This window comes from Brachyhypopomus gauderio, unplaced genomic scaffold (genome assembly GCF_052324685.1).
Source record: "Brachyhypopomus gauderio isolate BG-103 unplaced genomic scaffold, BGAUD_0.2 sc50, whole genome shotgun sequence".
NCBI lineage: Eukaryota > Metazoa > Chordata > Actinopteri > Gymnotiformes > Hypopomidae > Brachyhypopomus > Brachyhypopomus gauderio.
This window is the reverse complement of record NW_027506875.1, coordinates 1,544,336-1,566,173: the sequence shown is the minus strand read 5'-3', so window position 1 is coordinate 1,566,173 and position 21,838 is coordinate 1,544,336. Positions and strand designations below refer to the sequence as shown.

The window sequence follows — 21,838 nt, the reverse complement described above, 5'->3', positions numbered from 1 at the left end:
AAAAAAACTATACAGCAGTTGTGTTTGTGTTTGGAAGATAAAAGGAGGTGGTGTGGGTGTTTCTGTGGAGCTGTCATTCAATTTGTTTTGGGATGTAATTCCGTGTCTCCGTGGTAACACTGCATGTCATTGTTTGTTTCTAGCTCCTATGGTAGCAATGTAAATGAACCTTTCATAAGAATGTATGTGTTTTACTCTTCATTATAGGTACATCTAGGGCAGTCATGGCCTAGTGGTAGGGAACTGGTGACTGAAGGGTCGTGGGTTCGATTCCCAGACCTGAGGCCATGACTGAGGTGCCCTTGAGCAAGGCACCTAACCCCAACTGCTCCCCGGGCGCCGGGCTAGGGCTGCCCACCGCTCTGGGCACGTGTGCACCACAGCCCCCTAGTAATCACTAGTGTGTGTTTGTGTGTGTGTTCTAATTGCACAGATGGGTTAAAAGCGGAGGACAAATTTCGATTGCGGTGTAAAAATCACAATTGACAAAATACAGCACATTTCACATTTCATCTGTCCAACTGCTCATTAACACAAATGTCAAATCAGCCAATCACAGGGCTGGCAACTAACCCACCGAGGGTTAGGGTTAGTAATTAGGGTTAGGGTTAGTAACTAGGGTTAGGGTTAGTAACTAAGCCTTGTTCATGTTTTGACGTGTTTCAGTTCACTGTTCATGTAATGCTCACAAGCTGAAGCTAAGATGAAACTGTAGAAAAAACACAAAGAACAGACAATAAACAGACAGCAGGAAGTGGTAAACAGACCTGTTTGCTATGCTGTCATGATTCATGGATTTCCCACAATTTGCTGATTTTGATTTTACAGCAAATCTTGTGGAGCTTCTTGATTCTGGCCAGGCCTTCATCTTTAGCTCTAACTTAAAGTGACAGAAAACATCTAATTAAAGTCTAGCTTATGGATATTGGTCTTCATGTTCTAGAGTGGTTTAGCGTTGCCTTTGTGTTAGTCTGGATCTGAAGTGTGGTGTCAAAGACGTGGAGGACAGTCCTCCTCTCACACACAATATTAAGGCATTTGGGACAGTTACAGCATCGTTATCTATTGTTCGCGTATGTTGATTGTCTGTCAGATCTGTCAGTAGTCTGGTGGTTTTCTTCCTGTTTTAAAAAGTTTTCAAAACTCTTGATTAGTTCAGGCAACATAACTTTGATAGCCTGTGCCATTCCAGTTACACCCTAAACCCTGGCCCCAGCTGAGTGAACACAGACTGAATTCACTTAACATTAAAAATGTCCTACCATGGACCCATCTAGTCTGACAAAAAAAACTCGAGACTCTTAAAAAAAACATAACATAAGCTTGCTTCTTTTTCATATCCCCTGCAATTTATACCATATATCTGTCGGCAGCGTCATTCATCTGTAACAGGAAGACAATGAAGCTATCTTTCACTAGCCAGCTGTTTGGTCCTGTCAGATGGAAAGACCTTCTTTGCATGCAGTGTGGACTTACCTTGGGTGAGACTGCAGGTTTTCATATTAAACAGACAATCAGTGGTGGCACTGGTGGTGAAGTATGAATTATTCTGTACATGTGTCCAGGCAATGCTGCCATCTGCATACGACAGTGCAATTAGCACAGCTCCGGAGCACAGTACCTGACACGGCCGGCAGACCCAAACAAGACCAGCAAAAACACAGACATTTGAACATGTGTCTCGGCTGTTCCCCACTGAAACACCATAAGAAAGAAACTGCAGCCCAGGGGAGACTGAAGAGGCTTGGTCATCTCTGAGAGATCTTTGAGATTTGAGTAGCGATAAGCAAGAAAAAGGACAAGAGGCAGGAACAAAGTAACAGGGGCTGATTTATTAAAAACACAGATCAGCAGAGATGGAAGTGGTGCTGGTCTATTGCACAGGGAAGGTGGCTCATACTAACTCAACCAGCAGGAAAATGGCAGCTGTGTTTACGTGACCCCAGAATGGCCACCCATCCCATCAGACATCAGTGATTAACAGGAGCAGTAAGCAGCCTCACACTACAGAAGAGCCTGAGGAGCTGACATGTCATAGACAATCCTAACTCTAAACCAACCCTAACCTTAACTCTAAACCAACTGTAAACCAGCTCTAACCTTAACTCTAAACCAACCCTATCATTAACTCTAAACCAACCCTAACCTTAACTCTAAACCCACTCTAACCTTGACTCTAAACCAACCCTACCCTTAACTCTAAACCAACCCTACCCTTAACTCTAAACCAACCCTAACCTTAACTCGAAACCAACCCTAAACCAATCCCAACCCTAACCATTAAAACATTCCCTAACCCTTTAAATTAGCACATAGAGAGAAAGACAGTGAGAGGGAGAGGAGGAAGATGAGTGAGAGGGAAGCCCATCGCTACATATGACTGATCCCTGGAGTTGACCCCTCTCTGTCAGTGATGACTGGCGACCCAGTAAGAGCTACTCTGGACCACGGTGATCAAAGCCACTGCCTTGCACAAGCAGACACTCAGGGCCTGAAATATGGGCAAGCAGCGTTAGTCTGGCCAGTCTGACTCCTTTGCAAGACCTAAACAAAATCCCCAGAACAGCTGTATGTCCCTTCAGCTTGAGAAAGAAAGGAGAGAAGAAGGGAGGGAAGAGGGGAGAGAGAGAGGAGAGGGAATGGGAGGTGGTGGGGGAAAGAGACGTGACAGAAAGGTACAAAACTAATGGTAGAAGGGAGACAGTAAACTCTACAACACCATCAGGAGAAAACACATTATACATTAATATCTAGATGGATGGAAATATGTAGCAACAATACAATATAATTAATAAACATTTCTTGTAATTCTCATAAACATTTAAATGTGCATAAGCAAATAAGTAGACATTTCTAGAACCTCTGTGTTTGTTTTACTTGTTAAAGTTTCACTGCCTCACACTTGGCCTGTGAGGGTTAGTGTTAATGTTGGTGTGCACTACACTTTAAATCAAACAAACACAAAGTCAGTGATACACTTCTAATAGTGAGCAGCCTGCTACGTAACATTTTGAATGTTCAACTGAATATACACATCTGTGTAAACATGCTTTAGGTGTCCTGAAAGTGTATAAAATAAACAAGACTATATGGTTGGGGAAATTTGAATACAACCCCGGTGAACAATCGTGCTGCGACTCATTCTGTGTCACAGAGCAACGGTTGGTCCTGTGAGTCCCAACACACTCAACAGTAGCTTTGCATGTAGCACTGGTGCATAACTGCAGCTCAGAGGACATGGGATGGGAGAGGGGGGTGGACACAGTCGGGACAGGGCCGAGACAGAGTGATGACTGTAAGGACACAGTCGGGACAGGGCCGAGACAGAGTGATGACTGTAAGGACACAGTCGGGACAGGGCCGGGACAGAGTGATGACTGTAAGGACACAGTCGGAACAGGGCCGAGACAGAGTGATGACTGTAAGGACACAGTCGGGACAGGGCCGAGACAGAGTGATGACTGTAAGGACACAGTCGGGACAGGGCCGGGACAGAGTGATGACTGTAAGGACACAGTCGGGACAGGGCCGAGACAGAGTGATGACTGTAAGGACACAGTCGGGACAGGGCCGGGACAGAGTGATGACTGTAAGGACACAGTCGGGACAGGGCCGAGACAGAGTGATGACTGTAAGGACACAGTCGGGACAGGGCCGAGACAGAGTGATGACTGTAAGGACACAGTCGGGACAGGGCCGAGACAGAGTGATGACTGTAAGGACACAGTCGGGACAGGGCCGAGACAGAGTGATGACTGTGAGGACACAGTCGGGACAGGGCCGAGACAGAGTGATGACTGTAAGGACACAGTCGGGACAGGGCCGAGACAGAGTGATGACTGTAAGGACACAGTCGGGACAGGGCCGGGACAGAGTGATGACTGTAAGGACACAGTCGGGACAGGGCCGGGACAGAGTGATGACTGTAAGGACACAGTCGGGACAGGGCCGAGACAGAGTGATGACTGTAAGGACACAGTCGGGACAGGGTAGGGACAGGGTAAGGACACAGTTAAGACAAGGTAAGGACAGGGCCAGTCTTCTGTTGACAGTGATCAGCTCCTGTGTTCTTTCTGTGTTCCCAATACCCTCTTACATTCATCTCATTTAATCTCCAGAAGCACTAATTAGTCACACACAGTTTACATATGTAAACATACACACCCAGGAAAACACACACACACACACACACACACACACACACACATGCACCCAGGAAAGCACACACATGTACAAACACACACACAGACACACACACACACACAGACACACACACACACATGTACAGACACACACAGACACACACACACACACACACACACACATGTACAGACACACACACACACACACACACATGTACAGACACACACACACACACACACACACACACACACAGACACACACACACACACACACACAGACACACACACACACACACACACACACACACAGACACACACACACACACACACACACACACATACACACACACACACACAGACACACACACACACATGTACAGACACACACACACACACACACACACACACACACACACACACACACACACAGACACACACACACACACACACACACACACACACACACACACACATACACACACACACACACAGACACACACACACACATGTACAGACACACACACACACACACACATGTACAGACACACACACACACACACACACACACACACAGACACACACACACAGACACACACACACACACACACACACACAGACACACACACACACACACACACACATACACACACACACACACACACACACACACACACACACACACACACACACAGACACACACACACACACAGACACACACACACACACACACACACACATACACAGACACACACACACACACACACACACACACAGACACACACACACACACACACACATACACACACACACACACACACACACACACACAGACACACACACACACACACACACACACACACACACACACACACATGTACATAAATATGCCACACAGACACAATATTGGTGGTCTGGAGAGATCTTCTAATACTCTACCTTTTGCTTTCTTTTGTCTTTCTAGTAAGACTGAAAAAAGCCACATTTGGGTTTGTCTCTTAAGAAAACGGAGCTCAACAGAGCTGAGGGGATTACAGTCAGCCACGGGAGCGCGGCATTCACATGTCAATCATTTTACCATCACACAAGAGAAACCTGCAGGTTGGAACTAAACAGACCAAAACAGTGATCTTCATAGTAGACACAGTAGGGACACACACAGAGACACAAAACACACACACACATGCACGCACACACACACAAACTAGACGCCCTCTACACATACTGTACATATTGTAAACACAGTACAGATGCACTTTAAATATTTGGAATTTTTCGGCACTGCACAATATTGTAGTGGGAGGGGCTTGTTCCTGTACCACATGATGATTCATTTGTGGGAAACATCTTTTGCTGTCTATGAGATTAACCAGAGTTCCAAAGTTTTTTTCCTCCGTGTGTGTGCGTGTGTGTGTGCGTGTGTGAGCATGTGTGCATGTGCGTGTGCGTACACCCTTAGGTAAGGGTAAAACATCATGTTTCTTCTACCCTTCACTAGCGTGTGCAATCAGCCTCTGTTTGAGCGTTATCAGACAGCAGCAGTCTGAACTGAAGTGCCTCTCGCTAAAGACGTCTGTGACCCTCACCCTAGACGTCTGTGAGCAGCTTTATGGGTGCAGATACCATTTTGTCTGACAATCAAGATAAAAATGCCAGGCTTGTTCATTGCTTTGGCTTTTCAAACTCCAGACCTGGAATATGTGGAATTCCGCTCGGTTGTAAATTGTCTTCCAGGATTTACATCTTTTCCTGAGAGGGTCAACATGCACATTTCACCCGCGACCGAAATAAACTGGATCCACACTAGAGCCACAGCTGCTGCCGCTCAGAACAACGAACCCTAAAACAACTTTCTGAATTATATGTTTCATCAGACATTTTTCTCTTTAGTTATACAGTATTAATTCTATAAATAACATTTATTTCAAGTACAGAGCAAACTATGACCCATCAAGAGCCAATGCAGGACAATTTTGTATTCAATTCATCATAATATAAATCAAGCAATTAGCACTTTAAAACTTCTCTGGGTTACTGACTGTGGTTTCCACGTTGGTGTTTTAAATGCTGCATGCCTTCAGCTTCTGCACATAGATTCACAATGTATCCTTGGGCTCAGATGCACCCTAAGCCTATCCCCTAACCCTAAGCCTATCCTCTAACCCTATCCCCTAACCCTAAGCCTATCCACCTAACCCTAACCTCTTACCCAAATCCTTATTGGTTACTCAAACGTGTAATCAATAAATAAGTCTTTCTTTGAATAATCCCTTTCATAAAACCATTTTGTGATGCATTTATTTTATTAATAGATAAAAAGATTAGTGAGACCAAAATCTGTTTTATGTCATGCTTGACTTGGTGTGAAAGGAAAAGAATCTTATATCAGTTTCAAACAAATTCTAACTGTCTTAGACTGGCCAATCATTAGCACAGGTATGAAAACTTGCAGCTTTAGAGTCGCTAGGCAACAAGATAGGAACAGAAATGTCCAATTATAATTTATTAATATACAAATCAAATAGCCAATCAAAGATGCTGTCTGTGGTTTTCAGTTCAATATTGGTTAAAATAGTTTTTTGGTGTTTAAAAGAGAAAAGTAACATGGTATCCCTAGTCATCGTCCACACATGCTACTTCTAGACTCAGACTCCTAGACTGAAAGCAGAGATGTGTGAATCTGAAGGGACACGGTGAGTGGACACACCTCACTCCTCATTCACTGCAGTGTTTCACTCAAACACACTTTACTTTCTTTGTGTTTGCTCTCAGAACGCACCGTTCTCACTCGTCTCGCTGTGGACGCCCACGGCAGCATTTTAATCATCTCTGCTGCTTTTTGTCTTTCTCCTGACAGGCGTCTATTCTTACGTGAAGCTCGGAGCCCCGGCCCTACCCAACACTCTTTCAGGAGTCCTGAAGCGAGACTACTAACGCACACCACCCTGCCCCACCACGCTGAATGCCACAGCAGCAACACACACTCACTTTGTCTCCATGTTTGTCCAAAGAAATTAGTCCAATATGTATTTTACAGAACGACAATGTTTGTGCAATAAATCACAATGAGCCGGAGCCCACAAGACAGAAAATGCAACTATGTGTGCATGTGTGTGTGAGTGAGTGTGAGTGAATGTGTGTGTGGGGGTGTGGGGTATGTATTTGTGTAAGTGTGTGTGTGTGTGTGTGTGTGTGTGTGAGTCAGTGAGTGTGAATAAATGTGTGTGTGGGGGCGCGGGGTGTGTGAATGTGTGTGGGGTGTGTGAGTGCATGTGTGAGTGTGTGTGGGGTGTATGTGAGTGAGTGTGTCTGAGGAAATGTGTGGGGGAGCATGAGGTATGTATGTGTGTGAGTGAAGGTGCGTGTGTGTGTGTGTGTGTGTGTGTGTGTTCACTCAGGAGTGAATATAAATCATATATAAACATATAGAAACATATTGCACCAGCTGGATGATCTCAGGTCCTGATGTTACCTCACACAGTGCAGACACACACACACACACACACACACACACACACCTGTTCTGCACAGCTGCAACAGTACCAAGTGCCAGTGCTATCGTGATATAAGGCATTACGCTAAACATATACATATTGAAAAAGGCAAATCAAGAATCATTTCTGAGACAGAAAAGTAATTTTATATATAATATTCTAATAATAGTAATATTACCTTCAGAGGAGCAGATGATGTATATAGGTGATGTACACTCACTGGCCACTTTATTAGGTACACCTTGCTAGTACCGGGTTGGACCCCTTTTGCCTTCAGAACTGCCTTAATCCTTCCTGGCAGATTCATCAAGGTACTGGAAACATTCCTCAGAGGGTCTGGTCCATATTGTCATGATAGCATCACACAGTTGCTGCAGATTTATCAGCTGCACATCCATGATGTGAATCTCCCGTTCCACCACATCCCAAATGTGCTCTATTGGATTGAGATCTGGTGACTGTGGAGGCCATTTGATTACAGTGAACTCATTGTTGTGTTCAAGAAACCAGTCTGAGATGATTCACGCTTAATGACATGGCGCGTTGTTCTGCTGGAAGTAGCCATCAGAAGATGGGTATACTGTGGTCATAAATGGATGGACATGGTCAACAACAATACACAGGTAGGCTGTGGTTTTGACACAATGCTCAGTTGGTACTAAAGGTCCCAAAGTGTGCCAGGAAAACATCCCCCACACCATTGCACCACCACCACCAGCCTGAACCATTGATACAAGGCAGGATAGATTCATGCTTTCATGTTGTTGATGCCAGATTCTGACCCTACCATCCGAATATCGCAGTAGAAATCGAGACTCATCAGATCAGGCAACGTTTTTCCAATCTTCTATTGTCCAATTTTGGTGAACCTGTGTGAATTGTAGCCTCAGTTTCCTGTTCTTACCTGACAGGAGTGGCACCCAGTGTGGTCTTCTGCTGCTGTAGCCCATCAACCTCAAGGCTCAATGTGTTGTGTGTTCAGAGATGCTCTTCTGCATGCCTCAGTTGTAACGAGTGGTTATTTGAGTTACTGTTGCCAATCTATCAGCTCAAACCAGTCTGGTCATTCTCCTCTGACCTCTGACATCAACAAGGCATTTGCACCCACAGAACTTCCGCTCACTGGATATTTTCTCTTTTTCGGACCATTCTCTGTAAACACTAGAGATGGTTGTGCGTGAAAAGTTTTCTGAAATACTCAGACCAGCCCGTCTGGCACCAACAACCATGCCATGTTCAAAGTCACCTAAATCACCTTTCTGCCCCATTCTGATACTTGGTTTGAACTGCAGCAGGTCATCTCAGGGAGATCATTCCAGGGAGGTGAGGGGTGAAGGAGGTTAGAGGAAAGGAAAGATGTATTGAGGGAGAGAGGAAGAGAGGGGGGTGCTGTGGCAAATGCAGATTCATAACTTCAAAGTTAGGGTTAGATACAATTTCACAGTGTCTACTGTATTGAGTTCAGTATATAAATGTAAATTTGTAAATGTGCCATATTTTGTCAATTGTGATTTTTACACCCCAATCGAAATTTGTCCTCCGCTTTTAACCCATCTGTGCAGTCAGAACACACACACACACACACACACACACTAGTGATTACTAGGGGGCTGTGGATCACACATGCCCAGAGCGGTGGGCAGCCCTAGCCCGGCTCCCGGGGAGCAGTTGGGGTTAGGTGACTTGCTCAAGGGCACCTCAGTCATGGCCTCGGGTCTGGGAATCGAACCCACGACCTTCCGGTCACAAGACCGGTTCCCTACCACCAGGCCATGACTGCTCCGTACAGTGTTCAGTTTTCATTGTACAGTAAAGTGTTCTTTGTACAGTAAAGTAATCTGTGTACAGTAACATTTTTTGTGTACAGTAAAGTGTTCTTTGTAGTGTCTTATGTGCTGTACAAAGTAATCTGCATGGTGTTCAGTGAATAGTGTGCAGTGTACAGTGTACATTTTTCATTGTATAGTTTTTGGTATCTAGTGGACCTAGCATACACTCTGTAGTGATCAATAGTGTGTAGTGTACAGTGTTCAGCAGTGTTCAGTGTCCTGTTTACCACAGAGCTAAATCCCCAGGCCTCCCAGCAATTATTCCAACTCTCAAACCAGATGTATGCACATGGGTATGAGGTGTGTGCATATGTGTGGGCATGCATTACTTTACTGTGTACGAAAAGAAGGAAGGGATGAGAAAAGAGAGAGAAAGATATGAAGACAAATAGGAAAATAATGAGAGGGAGAGAGTAATAAAATGTAAATGGATTTTTATTTTTGGTTAAAGAAATAAAACCAGTTATCAAAGGCTGGTGGGTTGGGGTCAGAGGGTAAGGGCTTTAGTGTTAGCTCTAGGTCATGTTCTGCACAAGCCACTCTTGGTGAGAAACCACCAACCTCACAAACAAACTCACTGCACTGAAAACTAATCCCTGAACTAACTCTAACTACTAAACTAACTCTAACTCCTGGACTAACTCTAACTACTGAACTAACCCTAACTCCTGCACTAACTCTAACTACTGAACTAACTCTAACTCCTGGACTAACTCTAATTCTTGGACTAACCCAAACCCCTGGACTAAGTCTAACCCCTGAATTCACCACAACCCAGCCCCGGGAACTAACCTCTGAGGGTTATCACTAAGGCTGCTTTAAGGTGCCAGACTCAGTTGTTGTCCAAGCAGGAATTTGAACACTTAAATGTGAACAGAGAGACATTAGGACACACAAACTCTTTTTTAAATCTTTGACTCTACCCAATCTGCACAATATTCTACGACATAGACTTTTTGCCATTGTGTTTATTAGTTAGTGGGTGTATAAGTGATGAACTGTTAAGAGTAAATTTTCTTACATGAATGTTTCCATTTTAGATCCCGATGGTTGCTGATTGAGGACTCATTGTAAGTAGTGTTAGCCCAGGAGGGACTGCTAAAGTAAGACTGACCACTCAAACACAACACACAGAGACCTAGATGCACACAAACAACATTTGGAGGTCTGTAGAAAGTGTCATTGTGTTCAGAGCAAGACACCACACACAGGTGCTAATGGCCACCCACCCAGCTCTGCAGAACATCATGTATGTCATGTAAAATTAGACACATTCATTTGTCATGTTATAGGGTATAACAAGTGTACCAATGTAATTTGAGTAAAAGAACAAAACATCTAAATGCTTTAAAACCATATTTGTAACATAACTTATAATATTTAAAGTGGTATTTTGATCACTTCCTTTATGGAGCGCTAAATTGTGGGTTAGTTTTTTGTATTTTGACAAACACAGATCTACCTACCTATCTACCTATCTCTCTCTCTCTGTCTCTCTCTCTCTCTCTCTATATATATATATATATATATATATATATATATATATATATATATATATATATATATATATATATATATATATATAGCAGAAATAGCACAAACTACGACATTTTATTTGCTGTGGGCCTAAACACTATTGATCACTACCAAAAACACATAAAATTGTTTAAACCGTCTTTAAACACATTTAAACCGTCTTACTGATATTCATGATTAAGGTTTTTTGAATATCGCATGCTTCACAATTTCAGAGAGACGGAAAAACCATCGAGACCAAAATGATTTCGATTATAGATGTTAAATGTGCCAAACCATCTGCAGGAATGTTTAACAGCATAATTCAATTAAACGTCTCCCAAATAACTTTATATTAGTTTAGTCTGCTTCGGTTAGGGTTAACATATTAAACATATTTAGATAAAAACACACGTAAAATAAGTAATGATTATAATTTACACAAATGCAGTCAATCCAGATTAGTTTCTCGTGTTTTCGCTGCTTAAACCTTTTGTTGAAAAAGTTTTTATGGCCTTCCGCTCAGTAAAATTTCTATTATTCGCGAATCATGGCACAGTCGACGTTTGACCAAAATACATCAGTTCTCACAAAAAAAAAAAGAATTAAAAAAAAATGAGCTGATGTAATTATCTACTCCTGAAACGTTATATGAGGATGCATTTTATATCCGCTCACTAAGATCTGAGATTTGCAAGAAGACAAAATTCAAAGCGTGTGGATCAAGGTGAACTCCACGACGTCGCTTAATCACATTAATAAAGTTTCATTATTAAAGCTTCGTTATTAAATCTTAATTTCAGTCGGGCCTAGGAAAAGCGGCGTTGGAATATAACTGCGACTGCTTTCGTAAATTCGAATTCAATAGCAGGCGTTTAAACGAAAACACTACTACTAAAATAATAATAATAATAATAATAATAATAATAATAATAATAATAATAATAATAATTTAAGATTATGACTTATATAGAACAAATTATGACAAGTATATTTGACTGACTGAAACCAAACGCGTTGTTTCCCTGAAACAGATGTGCTATTTGACACCTTAGACCTGTTATTCATGAATTAGATATTAAAAATCGCAATTAATTGATCTCCATATATAATATTTGTTTGCATAATCTGGGATCTCTACAAGTTCAGGTACTCAAACATTTTTGTTTCGACAAATCCTGTATCAGGTGGCCAGGAGGGGACTCGCGCGGATGACGTCACACCAGCACGCGCGAGGACAGGATCTGACCACCTCACACCAAGCGCATATGAGAACATTGCACATACTTGTACATTCGTGGAGGTCTATTTGTCACTTGCATGGGACATTTTAAATAGCGAGAAGGAAAGATACATCTGTACTTCGAAAAATTAACTGGTGAGTGCTTGCCACGTCGTTATTCAACAAAAAATAATTCGCAGCTCAGACTGCAAATTACCGGCTCGTTTAGGTTGTCTACAGTGTTATATTTAAATATTTCTATGCTTGAATAAATGCTTTTACAATGTTATTGAATTTAGATCCACATTCTGCAAATATGCCGGATCTCAATGTAGACTGTTCACTCGTCCATAGTGATGTTTAGACGGCTTTGATACATAAGCAGTTATTTCATACTTTGAAAAGGGCGCATGGAGCTTTTATTCATGCTAAATATTCTGACTAACTGGACATTAATCTACCCACCGCTATCAGCTATGTCCAGAATGACAACAGTGAAGACAAACATACGTCAACCCATAAACGCGCGCGTGCTCGCCCCCGCGAGCGCTTAAGTGAGCCGACTGAAGATTTATTAAGGATATAAAGAACCGTCCAGCGCACATAAGAAAGGTCGTGGGAATATATCAGTCTTAAAAGTAACATTTGAACAACATTTGGGTTTTTTGATCTTTGACCTTAGCTTTCTTGATTTTCAGAGTACTGTCACTTTCGACTGGAAATTTTGTTAACTCAAAATCCGACGTATATCATTGTAGGAATAGTTTCTTTACAAAGTTCAGCGTAACATGCTGAACTGAGTGATGTTTTATCATTGATAACAGCTTTGTCTTGTTTATCCAGTGGTGTTGTTTACTTGTGTATCAAGTGTTGTAAACTACACCAATAACTGTCTGATTTTGCTAAGAATTGCTACACTAAGATGCAGTCCGTGTGTTTTATTTTGTTTTGCAGACATTTGGAATGGAACTAAATTTGTCCAAGAATGTAATCTCGTGCAGCGGCCAAGGTAGGCGTGTGTCATTATTAATGTTAGCACGGAATATCCAGGACGCTGCAGACAGGACTGACAACGTTTTGTGAAACAAAATTGGCATTTTATCAATATTTTTTTGAAAAAACAAAAAAAAAAGAGAAAACTGACGTTATTATTAATATATTATAGGATATCAGTTTTGTAAATTTCGATGTTAGTAGACTTCATTCCCACATTTCCAACCCTGATTATCGTAGGCCCTGCGCTGCTTTACGCCTGTTACAGTACACAGATGAGAAATTAATTATTACTAGTGTCAAAATTACTTTTACTGTGATGATATTAAAACACGTTCCGTGTTTGATGTAATGTTTTTATACGCTATTTTAAAGGATTAATTGTCAAATGCTGACGTCAGCGGGAACAGTTCAACAGACTTCGATGGTTATTCAAACAGATCTAAATTAATTTGCAAATAACATCAACTTGCAATGTCTAACTGCTGTCAAATAATTGAACGGTCGCTATTCGTGCAATACTCATCGATATTGACCGTGAAGGTCATGAGGTTATTGAAGGAATAACATAGTCAGTCCTTTTGTGCCCGATTATATTTACAATTAATAAAGCGCTTCATTCAGTCTGTACCCTATATTATGTTGATTTGAATGTCCTATATAAATTAAATAGTTGTCGTACTGAGTTGCGGCGGAGCGCAGTGAGTGCGCCTGGCTGGCAGGTGTAACGGGAAACACAATGGAAAAAAGAGCAAACATGACTTTTTTGGCTTATTTTACGCTAATCATGTTTTCAATTTTTAAAATACATCTCTCTGTTTCCACTCATATCTTTCAGACAGTATGACGCTTAGGCCTGCTCGATCTCCAGCATTTATTTATCTTGACTATTAGATCGCATCAGTTTTTTCTGACACTTCCGTACCCTACACTTTGCGCTTCATAATACATTTCTATGAAATGAGCACACAACTCTACTCTACACAACTCTACACACTAAACTCTAATTCTACGAACTTCAAAACAGCCTTATTCTCGTCATTTCAAAATAACAAGTCGCTGGTCGTGATATAATACAGTTCCCCCAGGAAAGCCACTAAACAAATGAATTAAATCTAAGTTGTTGTTAAGGGTCTGCACAAACGCTTTTGCAAATACCCTTGAGGGAGAGGTTACTAGTTGGACGGGGTCTAATGTCAACTTAAATGTCATCAGTGGCCTAACACGCTTTAAGGATCGGCGTCTACAAAATGGCCCACTCTGACTAAGGGGCACGTTAGTCCATGACATTACTGTTACTAAAGACCACAACTGTGCGGAATTCATAATGGTATAACTGATCACCTAAACAGGCCACAGCATATAAACCGATCACGTTATATAGAATTGAGATTCGCTTATATTCGCTGGTATGTCAACTGTGTAACTAGTAGACAAAATTCTGAATCAACTGTAGGCCTATAATTAAAACGACATAATACTTTAACAGAAAGAAAATATATATAGTGTGGACCTCCTTGACTAAATTATCTGCTACTTTCAGCATCTCACTAAAAGAAAGTCCAGTGGCATCAAGGGTTTGGGTTAGAGTTAGGATTAGGGTTAGGGTTAGACTTCTGTAACAAACTCAATACCCGCTCGTATGTGCGCGTGCACGTCTATGTTAAGATGTAGGCTTTATTTCATATACAACTGTTTTAAATATGTGTTAATAATAGCACAGAAACATAAAGTCGATGTGTGAACTCCATTCATGAGAGAGATACTATAATAACGTTAGTTTTGAAAATATGAAGCGTACATCAGGCCACAGTCTACCAATAATCAAACGCATTTTCCTACCGTATCAATGCCAGCAGACCTAGCAAATAATTCTCACCCACCAGCTGGCGACGCTGAGCTACAGTGAGACATAAACTACCTGAACTCTAAATAGGCCTATAACAGCACAGGTAAATTAAAGATAGAATTAATGGGCTAAATTAATCAATTAATTATATTTAACATTAGATTAGATAACGTTTCTAGACTACTGTTGAGTCAGCAGGAAAAACGCGGCTCATACAAATAGGTTGAAATAAAGCATTTGATATGAAGCTATTTATTTAGGTTTGTTCACGGGTTACAATTTTAATAATCGTAGGCTAAACACTTATTCCAAACATATGTCTTCAATTAATAGTAAGAATATGATGTATTACTGCAATACATCACATATTACCAATATATTAACATAAAAATGTTCATTATATATATATATATATATATATATATATATATATATATATATATATATATATATATATACTAAGAAATATATATATATATATATATATATATATATATATATATACTAAGAAATATATATATATATATATATATATATATATATATATATATATATATATATATATATATATATATATATATATATATATATATATACTTTCACACTATATATATAAACTTTCACACTATATATATAGGGTTATATATATATATAGTGTGAAAGTGTGAAGAGGATGTTTTCTGCGTGCACGGAGCTTTTTCAAAGTCCTGCGACAGCTGTTTATTCAGTACCGCACATATCCGAGATTAACATTGTGCGTCTGTGTACAAGAGCCCAACGTGGTACTACGGCATGATTCAAACTCAACATGAAGCCCGTTTTCCTCCAGATCTTCAACATGGAGTGAATGCAGTAGTCTGACGGGCTGAGTGAACGTGCTCTATGTAGCACGAGGATTATTGTGGCGTTGTGGGTGGGTCCTGTCTCCAAACAGGGAGGAGAGGATGGGTGGTTCGTTACTCTACGAGGTGCTACGGCACTTCCATTCGGTCATACCGCACACTAACACTCCAGCGGAAACCGAAAGCTGAAGGCAACAGTAGTAGTCTTAGCTCGGAAATATCGGCGAGATCGGACTTAACAGCTTTCCTTGAAATGGGCAGACATTGCTACACGTGGATGGACGTAATAACATACTGACGGGCAGGAGTGGACAGTTTTTTTTACTAACAACCAACGTTTTTTTAAAGGAGGAATGAATTTGGAGCGAATCGCCGACACTGTGAGACCCCCGCCAGCGCGCGACATGGCCTCTACCTTTCATTTACCGAGAACTTCTAACTCAAGAGACACGTTAGAGCATTCAAGCAGCGAGTCCTCAGATACTGAGATAGCAGGTAAATGCATTATTTACTCCGTATTTCATGACTTGAATATCATTCAACTCTACATCCAGCAACACGCCTCGACTTGATATTTTAACTACATTTACGCCCTGCAATTCAAGGGAATATGTGAGAACAAAGAGGGCGCAGCTTGAATGACATGCCCATATTCCCGTATGTCACGGAAGTCAAATTCGCCTGATTTTCAGACTGAAAACGCTTTATATATATATATATATATATATATATATATATATATATATATATATATATATAAAGAGAGAGAGAGACTCTTCTCAAATCAGGAGAAAGAAGGTAGGTTATGGTAACCCTAACCCTGGGTGATCCGTGGGCCTATATTTCTTAGTTTGCTGTAGGCAGACGGGAGGTAGGAAATTCTATTCTATAAATTTAATTTTAGCATAATTTCAGGCATGAATATTTTACAACTACAAAATGTATCAAGTCTGCAAAACGAGCAAATGAATTGTACACACATTTAAACTGTCTCACTGTTTTTGTTTTTGTTTGTTTTTTTGGTTTGCTAAAGAAAATATGTTTAAGCGTACCATTTATTAAACTCTTACAACTAAGTGTTTTTGACATCAGTTTATCACCGTATAAATTTAACTCACAATGGTCTGCGAGTCAAAGATAACATTTAAATCTGCTCCTACTATATACTTTGCGTGTGATGTGTAGAAGACATTATTTGGAATAAGAAAACAAATTACAAAATTACGCACGTAATCATAAAGCGGAAAATAAATTGCAAAGTGCTCCTGTTTTATGCAGTGAAAAACGTACGTGTTTTTACGTTCGTAAGCATTTCGCCTTCACTCTCCCCCAGAGAAAGAACGAAGCGTTGAGCAAAGAAGCGACGATGGAAACGGAGAGGACCCGAAGAAGAAGAAACAGCGTCGTCAGAGGACTCACTTCACCAGCCAGCAGCTCCAGGAGCTGGAGTCCACCTTCCAGCGGAACCGCTACCCCGACATGAGCACCAGGGAGGAGATCGCTGTGTGGACCAACCTCACCGAGGCCCGAGTCCGGGTACGAAAGCAACATCCGTAAAAACATAGAAAGAAAACTACAACGTTCAAAATGTCTAAATATTTCTGTATTTAACCGTGACTACCTTTAGCAAATCAAGTTCTGTCCTGAGCTCGGACCGTTCTAAATGTCTCTTCTACTATAACAATAGTTAAATTTTAGCTTGATTTAAAATGCGGGTTTTGAGCATTTTGAAAGAATGAATGTAAATATTACAACTGTATTATTACTGAGTTCTGTCCTGAGATGACTACTACAATGCTATAGCCTGTTCTTTACAAACAGTTTTTTTAAAGTAAATCTAACCCCACTCTTATTCAGACACCATGATTTACCCAATATTCTAAAAAAAATTAATCTGACTATAAAATAGGAAAAGATGCTGCTTGCGAATAAACCGAATGACTATGAAAACTGTCTGATCAAGGCACTGTGCACTGTTATGTAGCCTATGGCTTGTATCGGGGTTGGGGTTACCGATTAATTGTGTCCAATATATCGCTACTAGGCTTCTTGCTATAGTTTTTTTCACAAGCCTCAGGATTGGTGGTTCTGAGCAACTAAAAAAAAAAGTGTGTGATATAATATATTTTGGGAAAGGTATTTGATAAAAAATTTATCAAAATTTATCAAATTTTAATTATTCATGAATAAAGATAAAGTCATTTAGTGTCACCGTTTTATTTAATAAATGTATTTAATTTACAGTTAATTAACAAAGATATAAAAATAAATATTTTTAAATATTGACCATTACATATTTTAAAATTAAATTGCACACACGTGGAGTGTGTGTATCAAATGGCTATTGAACTGGTGGCGCCTCTATCATTGGCTTTACACGCGGAATCTGCGTATAGGCTATAGCGTCATTAATATTAATATAATTATTAATATCATTGTTGCTGCTGCCATCTAAGTCTACATGCATACTGTTTTAAAGTATAAGCGTAAACTACATCTTCTCCGCGTTTTATTTGTGTAGGTTTGGTTCAAAAACCGAAGAGCGAAGTGGAGGAAGAGGGAACGGAACCAGCAGATGGATCTGTGTAAGAACAGCTACCTGCCCCAGTTCAGCGGCCTGATGCAGCCGTACGACGACATGTACCCCGCCTACACCTACAATAACTGGACAAACAAGGGTTTGGCTCCAGCCCCGCTGTCCACCAAAAACTTCCCTTTTTTTAACTCAATGAGTCCTCTCACGTCCCAGTCTATGTTCTCGGCCCCAAACTCCATCTCCTCAATGAGCGTGGCGTCCAGCATGGGCCACTCCGCGGTGCCCGGCATGTCCGCCACTGGCCTCAACAACATCAGCAACCTGAACGGCATCGGCAGCTCGACCATCAATTCCGCCATGACTTCGTCCACGTGCCCTTATGGGCCTCCCGGGTCTCCGTACAGCGTGTATCGGGACACTTGCAACTCCAGCCTTGCGACCCTTAGACTGAAATCCAAACAGCACCCAACTTTCGGATACAGCGGTTTGCAGAGTGCAGGCTCCAGTCTTAACGCCTGCCAGTACAACAGCTGACAAAATAACGGCGTCAAACTCGCCAATCAGGCCGATGACAACTGGATAAGTTACAACTGTTCATTTTTCAGATGGATTATGCGGGTTGTCTATGTTTACCTGAACTTGCACAATGATTTAAAATCCATGTTTTGGATTCAAGGTGATGAAGAACATTACATTGCAACACTGTAAATAGCCTAATGTATTACAAAAACATGCCTGCGTTTAAGATTCCAGCAACTCATTTTTCTGGCACGACACATTTAGACAGACTGATATAAACTAGGACTCGCTATCATGGTAGTGGAATGTATATAACTTTAACCCTTTTGTGAGTCTCATGTAGCACGGATCTTATTAAACATTGGCGCAGTCCTCGCCTGCTCTCTTGCGCGTCTTATGGGAAGACTTGGTTTCATTTACATGTTTTGTTTTTGTGCGTCGTCGTTATTTGTTTATTACTTCTATAGATATAACTAGACCTACCGCATGCTTACGTTGAGTGCAGACTATTTTGTACAGAATTCTAAAATGTGTAGGTTCAATCCAAGGAGGCAACTCTATAATGTACTCAAAATGAAAAGGTGTCCTAATGTGTTTATGAAAATGTTGGAATAAAAAAAAATAAATACTTTAAAAATTATACATATATTTTGAAATAGTTATCTCAAGGGAGACAGTGATCTAAACTCTACCTAAACCAAGTCAAGCAGGTGGTTTAAGGTTAAACTGTAGCAACTGTAGGTTCCCTCCATAGAAAGGTCGAATCCTTGCAGTTTTGTTTAATTCATTTAAGTTTAATGAACAAGTTTAATTAATAGCCTAGATAACTTAACAGCTTTAAAAAATAAATTCCCTAGCCCTCAGTACTTTATACACAAGTTTAACCCTAACTCTTGTAAAAACACAAAACATGCGCTAGTAACTGCATCACACTCGTTAAACCCGCCCCAAACATGTTTAACGGGCAAAATATAACGGTGTTCATTTCTCCTATTCACTGCCTGTGTTTACATCAACTTTTTGAACTTGCTGGTCCATATCATGAACACATTTATCGTAGGGTGTAGGGTCCGATACGCATACAATTTTTGATCTTCCGTATCTGAACCCAGGTTTCTGAAGCGGCGTTTAGTTTAGGTACAATGATATCTAATATTACTCGCAGACTAACTAAGACTATTGTGATGTTTATGTGGTAAAACCGTAATGCTTATCTGGTTACCATAGTTTGAACCTTTCACAGCACCCTATCAGTATTAATGATTTATAGTGTGATAGAAGTCTATTAACGTGCGGTAAGTTAATATTTATTACCCCAAATGTTCGCTGTATATAAGTTATTAGATTTAATTTAATACAAATAAAGTACTAAAAAACAGCAATAAACTTTTTTAATTAAGTTTTGCGATATGACCACATCAGCTACATTCACACTGGCTGGAGTATATTTAACACAGCCGTGCAAGTTATCACGTTTAAAGCTGCTATGCCCGTGTGGTATTCAATACGTGTATTATTTATCATTAGGTTTTAATTAACCATTTTAACATCGGTTAACATGTTAGATATTGCTTATAGCAAGTAACTGTAAACCAATAACACAAACACTCAAAACACAAAGAAATATTTTAATCTATAACCAACTTAAATAAAACATTGTGATTAATTTAATTTTACAAAAAATATCAGATACAAAATTAATGCGTAGTTCAACTGAAGTTTAAAACGTGCACATTGTAATTTTTGGATAATTTAGAATCCAACTGAATGCCTCGTCACTTTCGCCTTCTCTATTCTTTCTGCTTGAGTAAATCGTTCAATGCCACAGAAGAACTCGACTCGTTGCGCTTCTGCAACGTCTTAACGCTAACAAGACAAAATCGGAGTAGTATGGTATTTTGACAAATAAAGGACTTCACATTCAAACAGACTCGTATTGTTTGTTGTGTACATAATAGAGTGCTATCAACTCGCACATTTACACAACGTTTGTGTCATAAAAATACTTTACTTTATTAAAGTAAATGTTAGGTTAATTCATTATAATTTTTCTGGCAAATGTTTTTTCACAAATATAAACAGATTGGTATAACCACAGCGTCCTAACAGAAAAATATATTACTATAGCTCACCTATATCCTGCACACACATACGTCATCATCCTATAGCCTACTAGCCTATAGTAATAATTAGGATTCCTACACTGCCAGTCGGTTTGGGCATACTTCGTTTATTTTAAAATGCTCAACATTTTGGAAAGGAGTACAAGACTATGCAGTGTTAAACCCTAACTCTAACCCTAGATGGTTTAATAGATGTCTGTAGATTGTAAAGTTCTTCAGAGCCACCAATTCGTGGAAAGGAATGATGGTCTGGATGCTCCTGGTGTTCTTAATCAACTTCATGAGGCAACACCTATGATGCCCTGAACACCTTCTCATGTACACTGAACACCTATGATGCCCTGAACATCTTCTCATGTACACTGAACACATACGATGCCCTGAACATCTTCTCATGTACACTGAACACCTATGATGCCCTGAACACCTTCTCATGTACACTGAACACCTATGATGCCCTGAACACCTTCTCATGTACACTGCGCACCTATGATTCCCTGAACACCTTCTCATGTACACTGAACACCTATGATCCCCTGAACACATTGTCATGTGTGCTGAGCACTTGTAGGATAAGGGGCAACATGTATGATTTTTTGAGAAGGCAATTAATTTCAAATCTAATTATTAGTTTAATTATATACTGTATACATTGGTTTGATAAAAAAAAATAATCATACACAGGCCATTGGCATTAATTATTTATATTTAAGTATAAACCATTAGCTAAAAATGCATTTAAGACTATGAAGAACATACAGCCATGTCCAATATGTT

At 40.4% G+C, this 21,838-nt stretch overlaps 1 protein-coding gene across 2 annotated transcripts; it reads left to right on the top strand.

Moving 5' to 3' along the window:
- Window positions 1-12,202: 12,202 nt before the first annotated feature.
- On the top strand, window positions 12,203-20,864 carry pitx1 (paired-like homeodomain 1). Of its 2 annotated transcripts, none has more exons than XM_076986974.1 (5): window positions 12,203-12,355; window positions 13,154-13,208; window positions 16,232-16,378; window positions 17,217-17,419; window positions 18,405-20,864. In XM_076986974.1, the coding sequence occupies exons 2-5, from the start codon at window positions 13,163-13,165 to the stop codon at window positions 18,951-18,953; spliced, it is 945 nt and encodes a 314-aa protein (XP_076843089.1). In that variant the 5' UTR covers window positions 12,203-12,355; window positions 13,154-13,162; the 3' UTR covers window positions 18,954-20,864. The 2 variants fall into 2 exon arrangements, with proteins under 2 accessions (XP_076843089.1, XP_076843090.1); XM_076986975.1 differs by having other exon boundaries at window positions 12,223-12,355; window positions 13,128-13,208.
- The last annotated feature ends 974 nt before the right edge of the window (window positions 20,865-21,838 follow it).

Bases quoted from the DNA above. Each gene is read 5' to 3' on its own strand.
- pitx1 (XM_076986974.1), top strand. From the start codon at position 13,163: ATGGAACTAAATTTGTCCAAGAATGTAATCTCGTGCAGCGGCCAAG. The intron at 16,379-17,216 runs GTAAATGCATTA...ACTCTCCCCCAG, and splicing joins CTCAGATACTGAGATAGCAG to AGAAAGAACGAAGCGTTGAG. The intron at 17,420-18,404 runs GTACGAAAGCAA...TTATTTGTGTAG, and splicing joins TCACCGAGGCCCGAGTCCGG to GTTTGGTTCAAAAACCGAAG.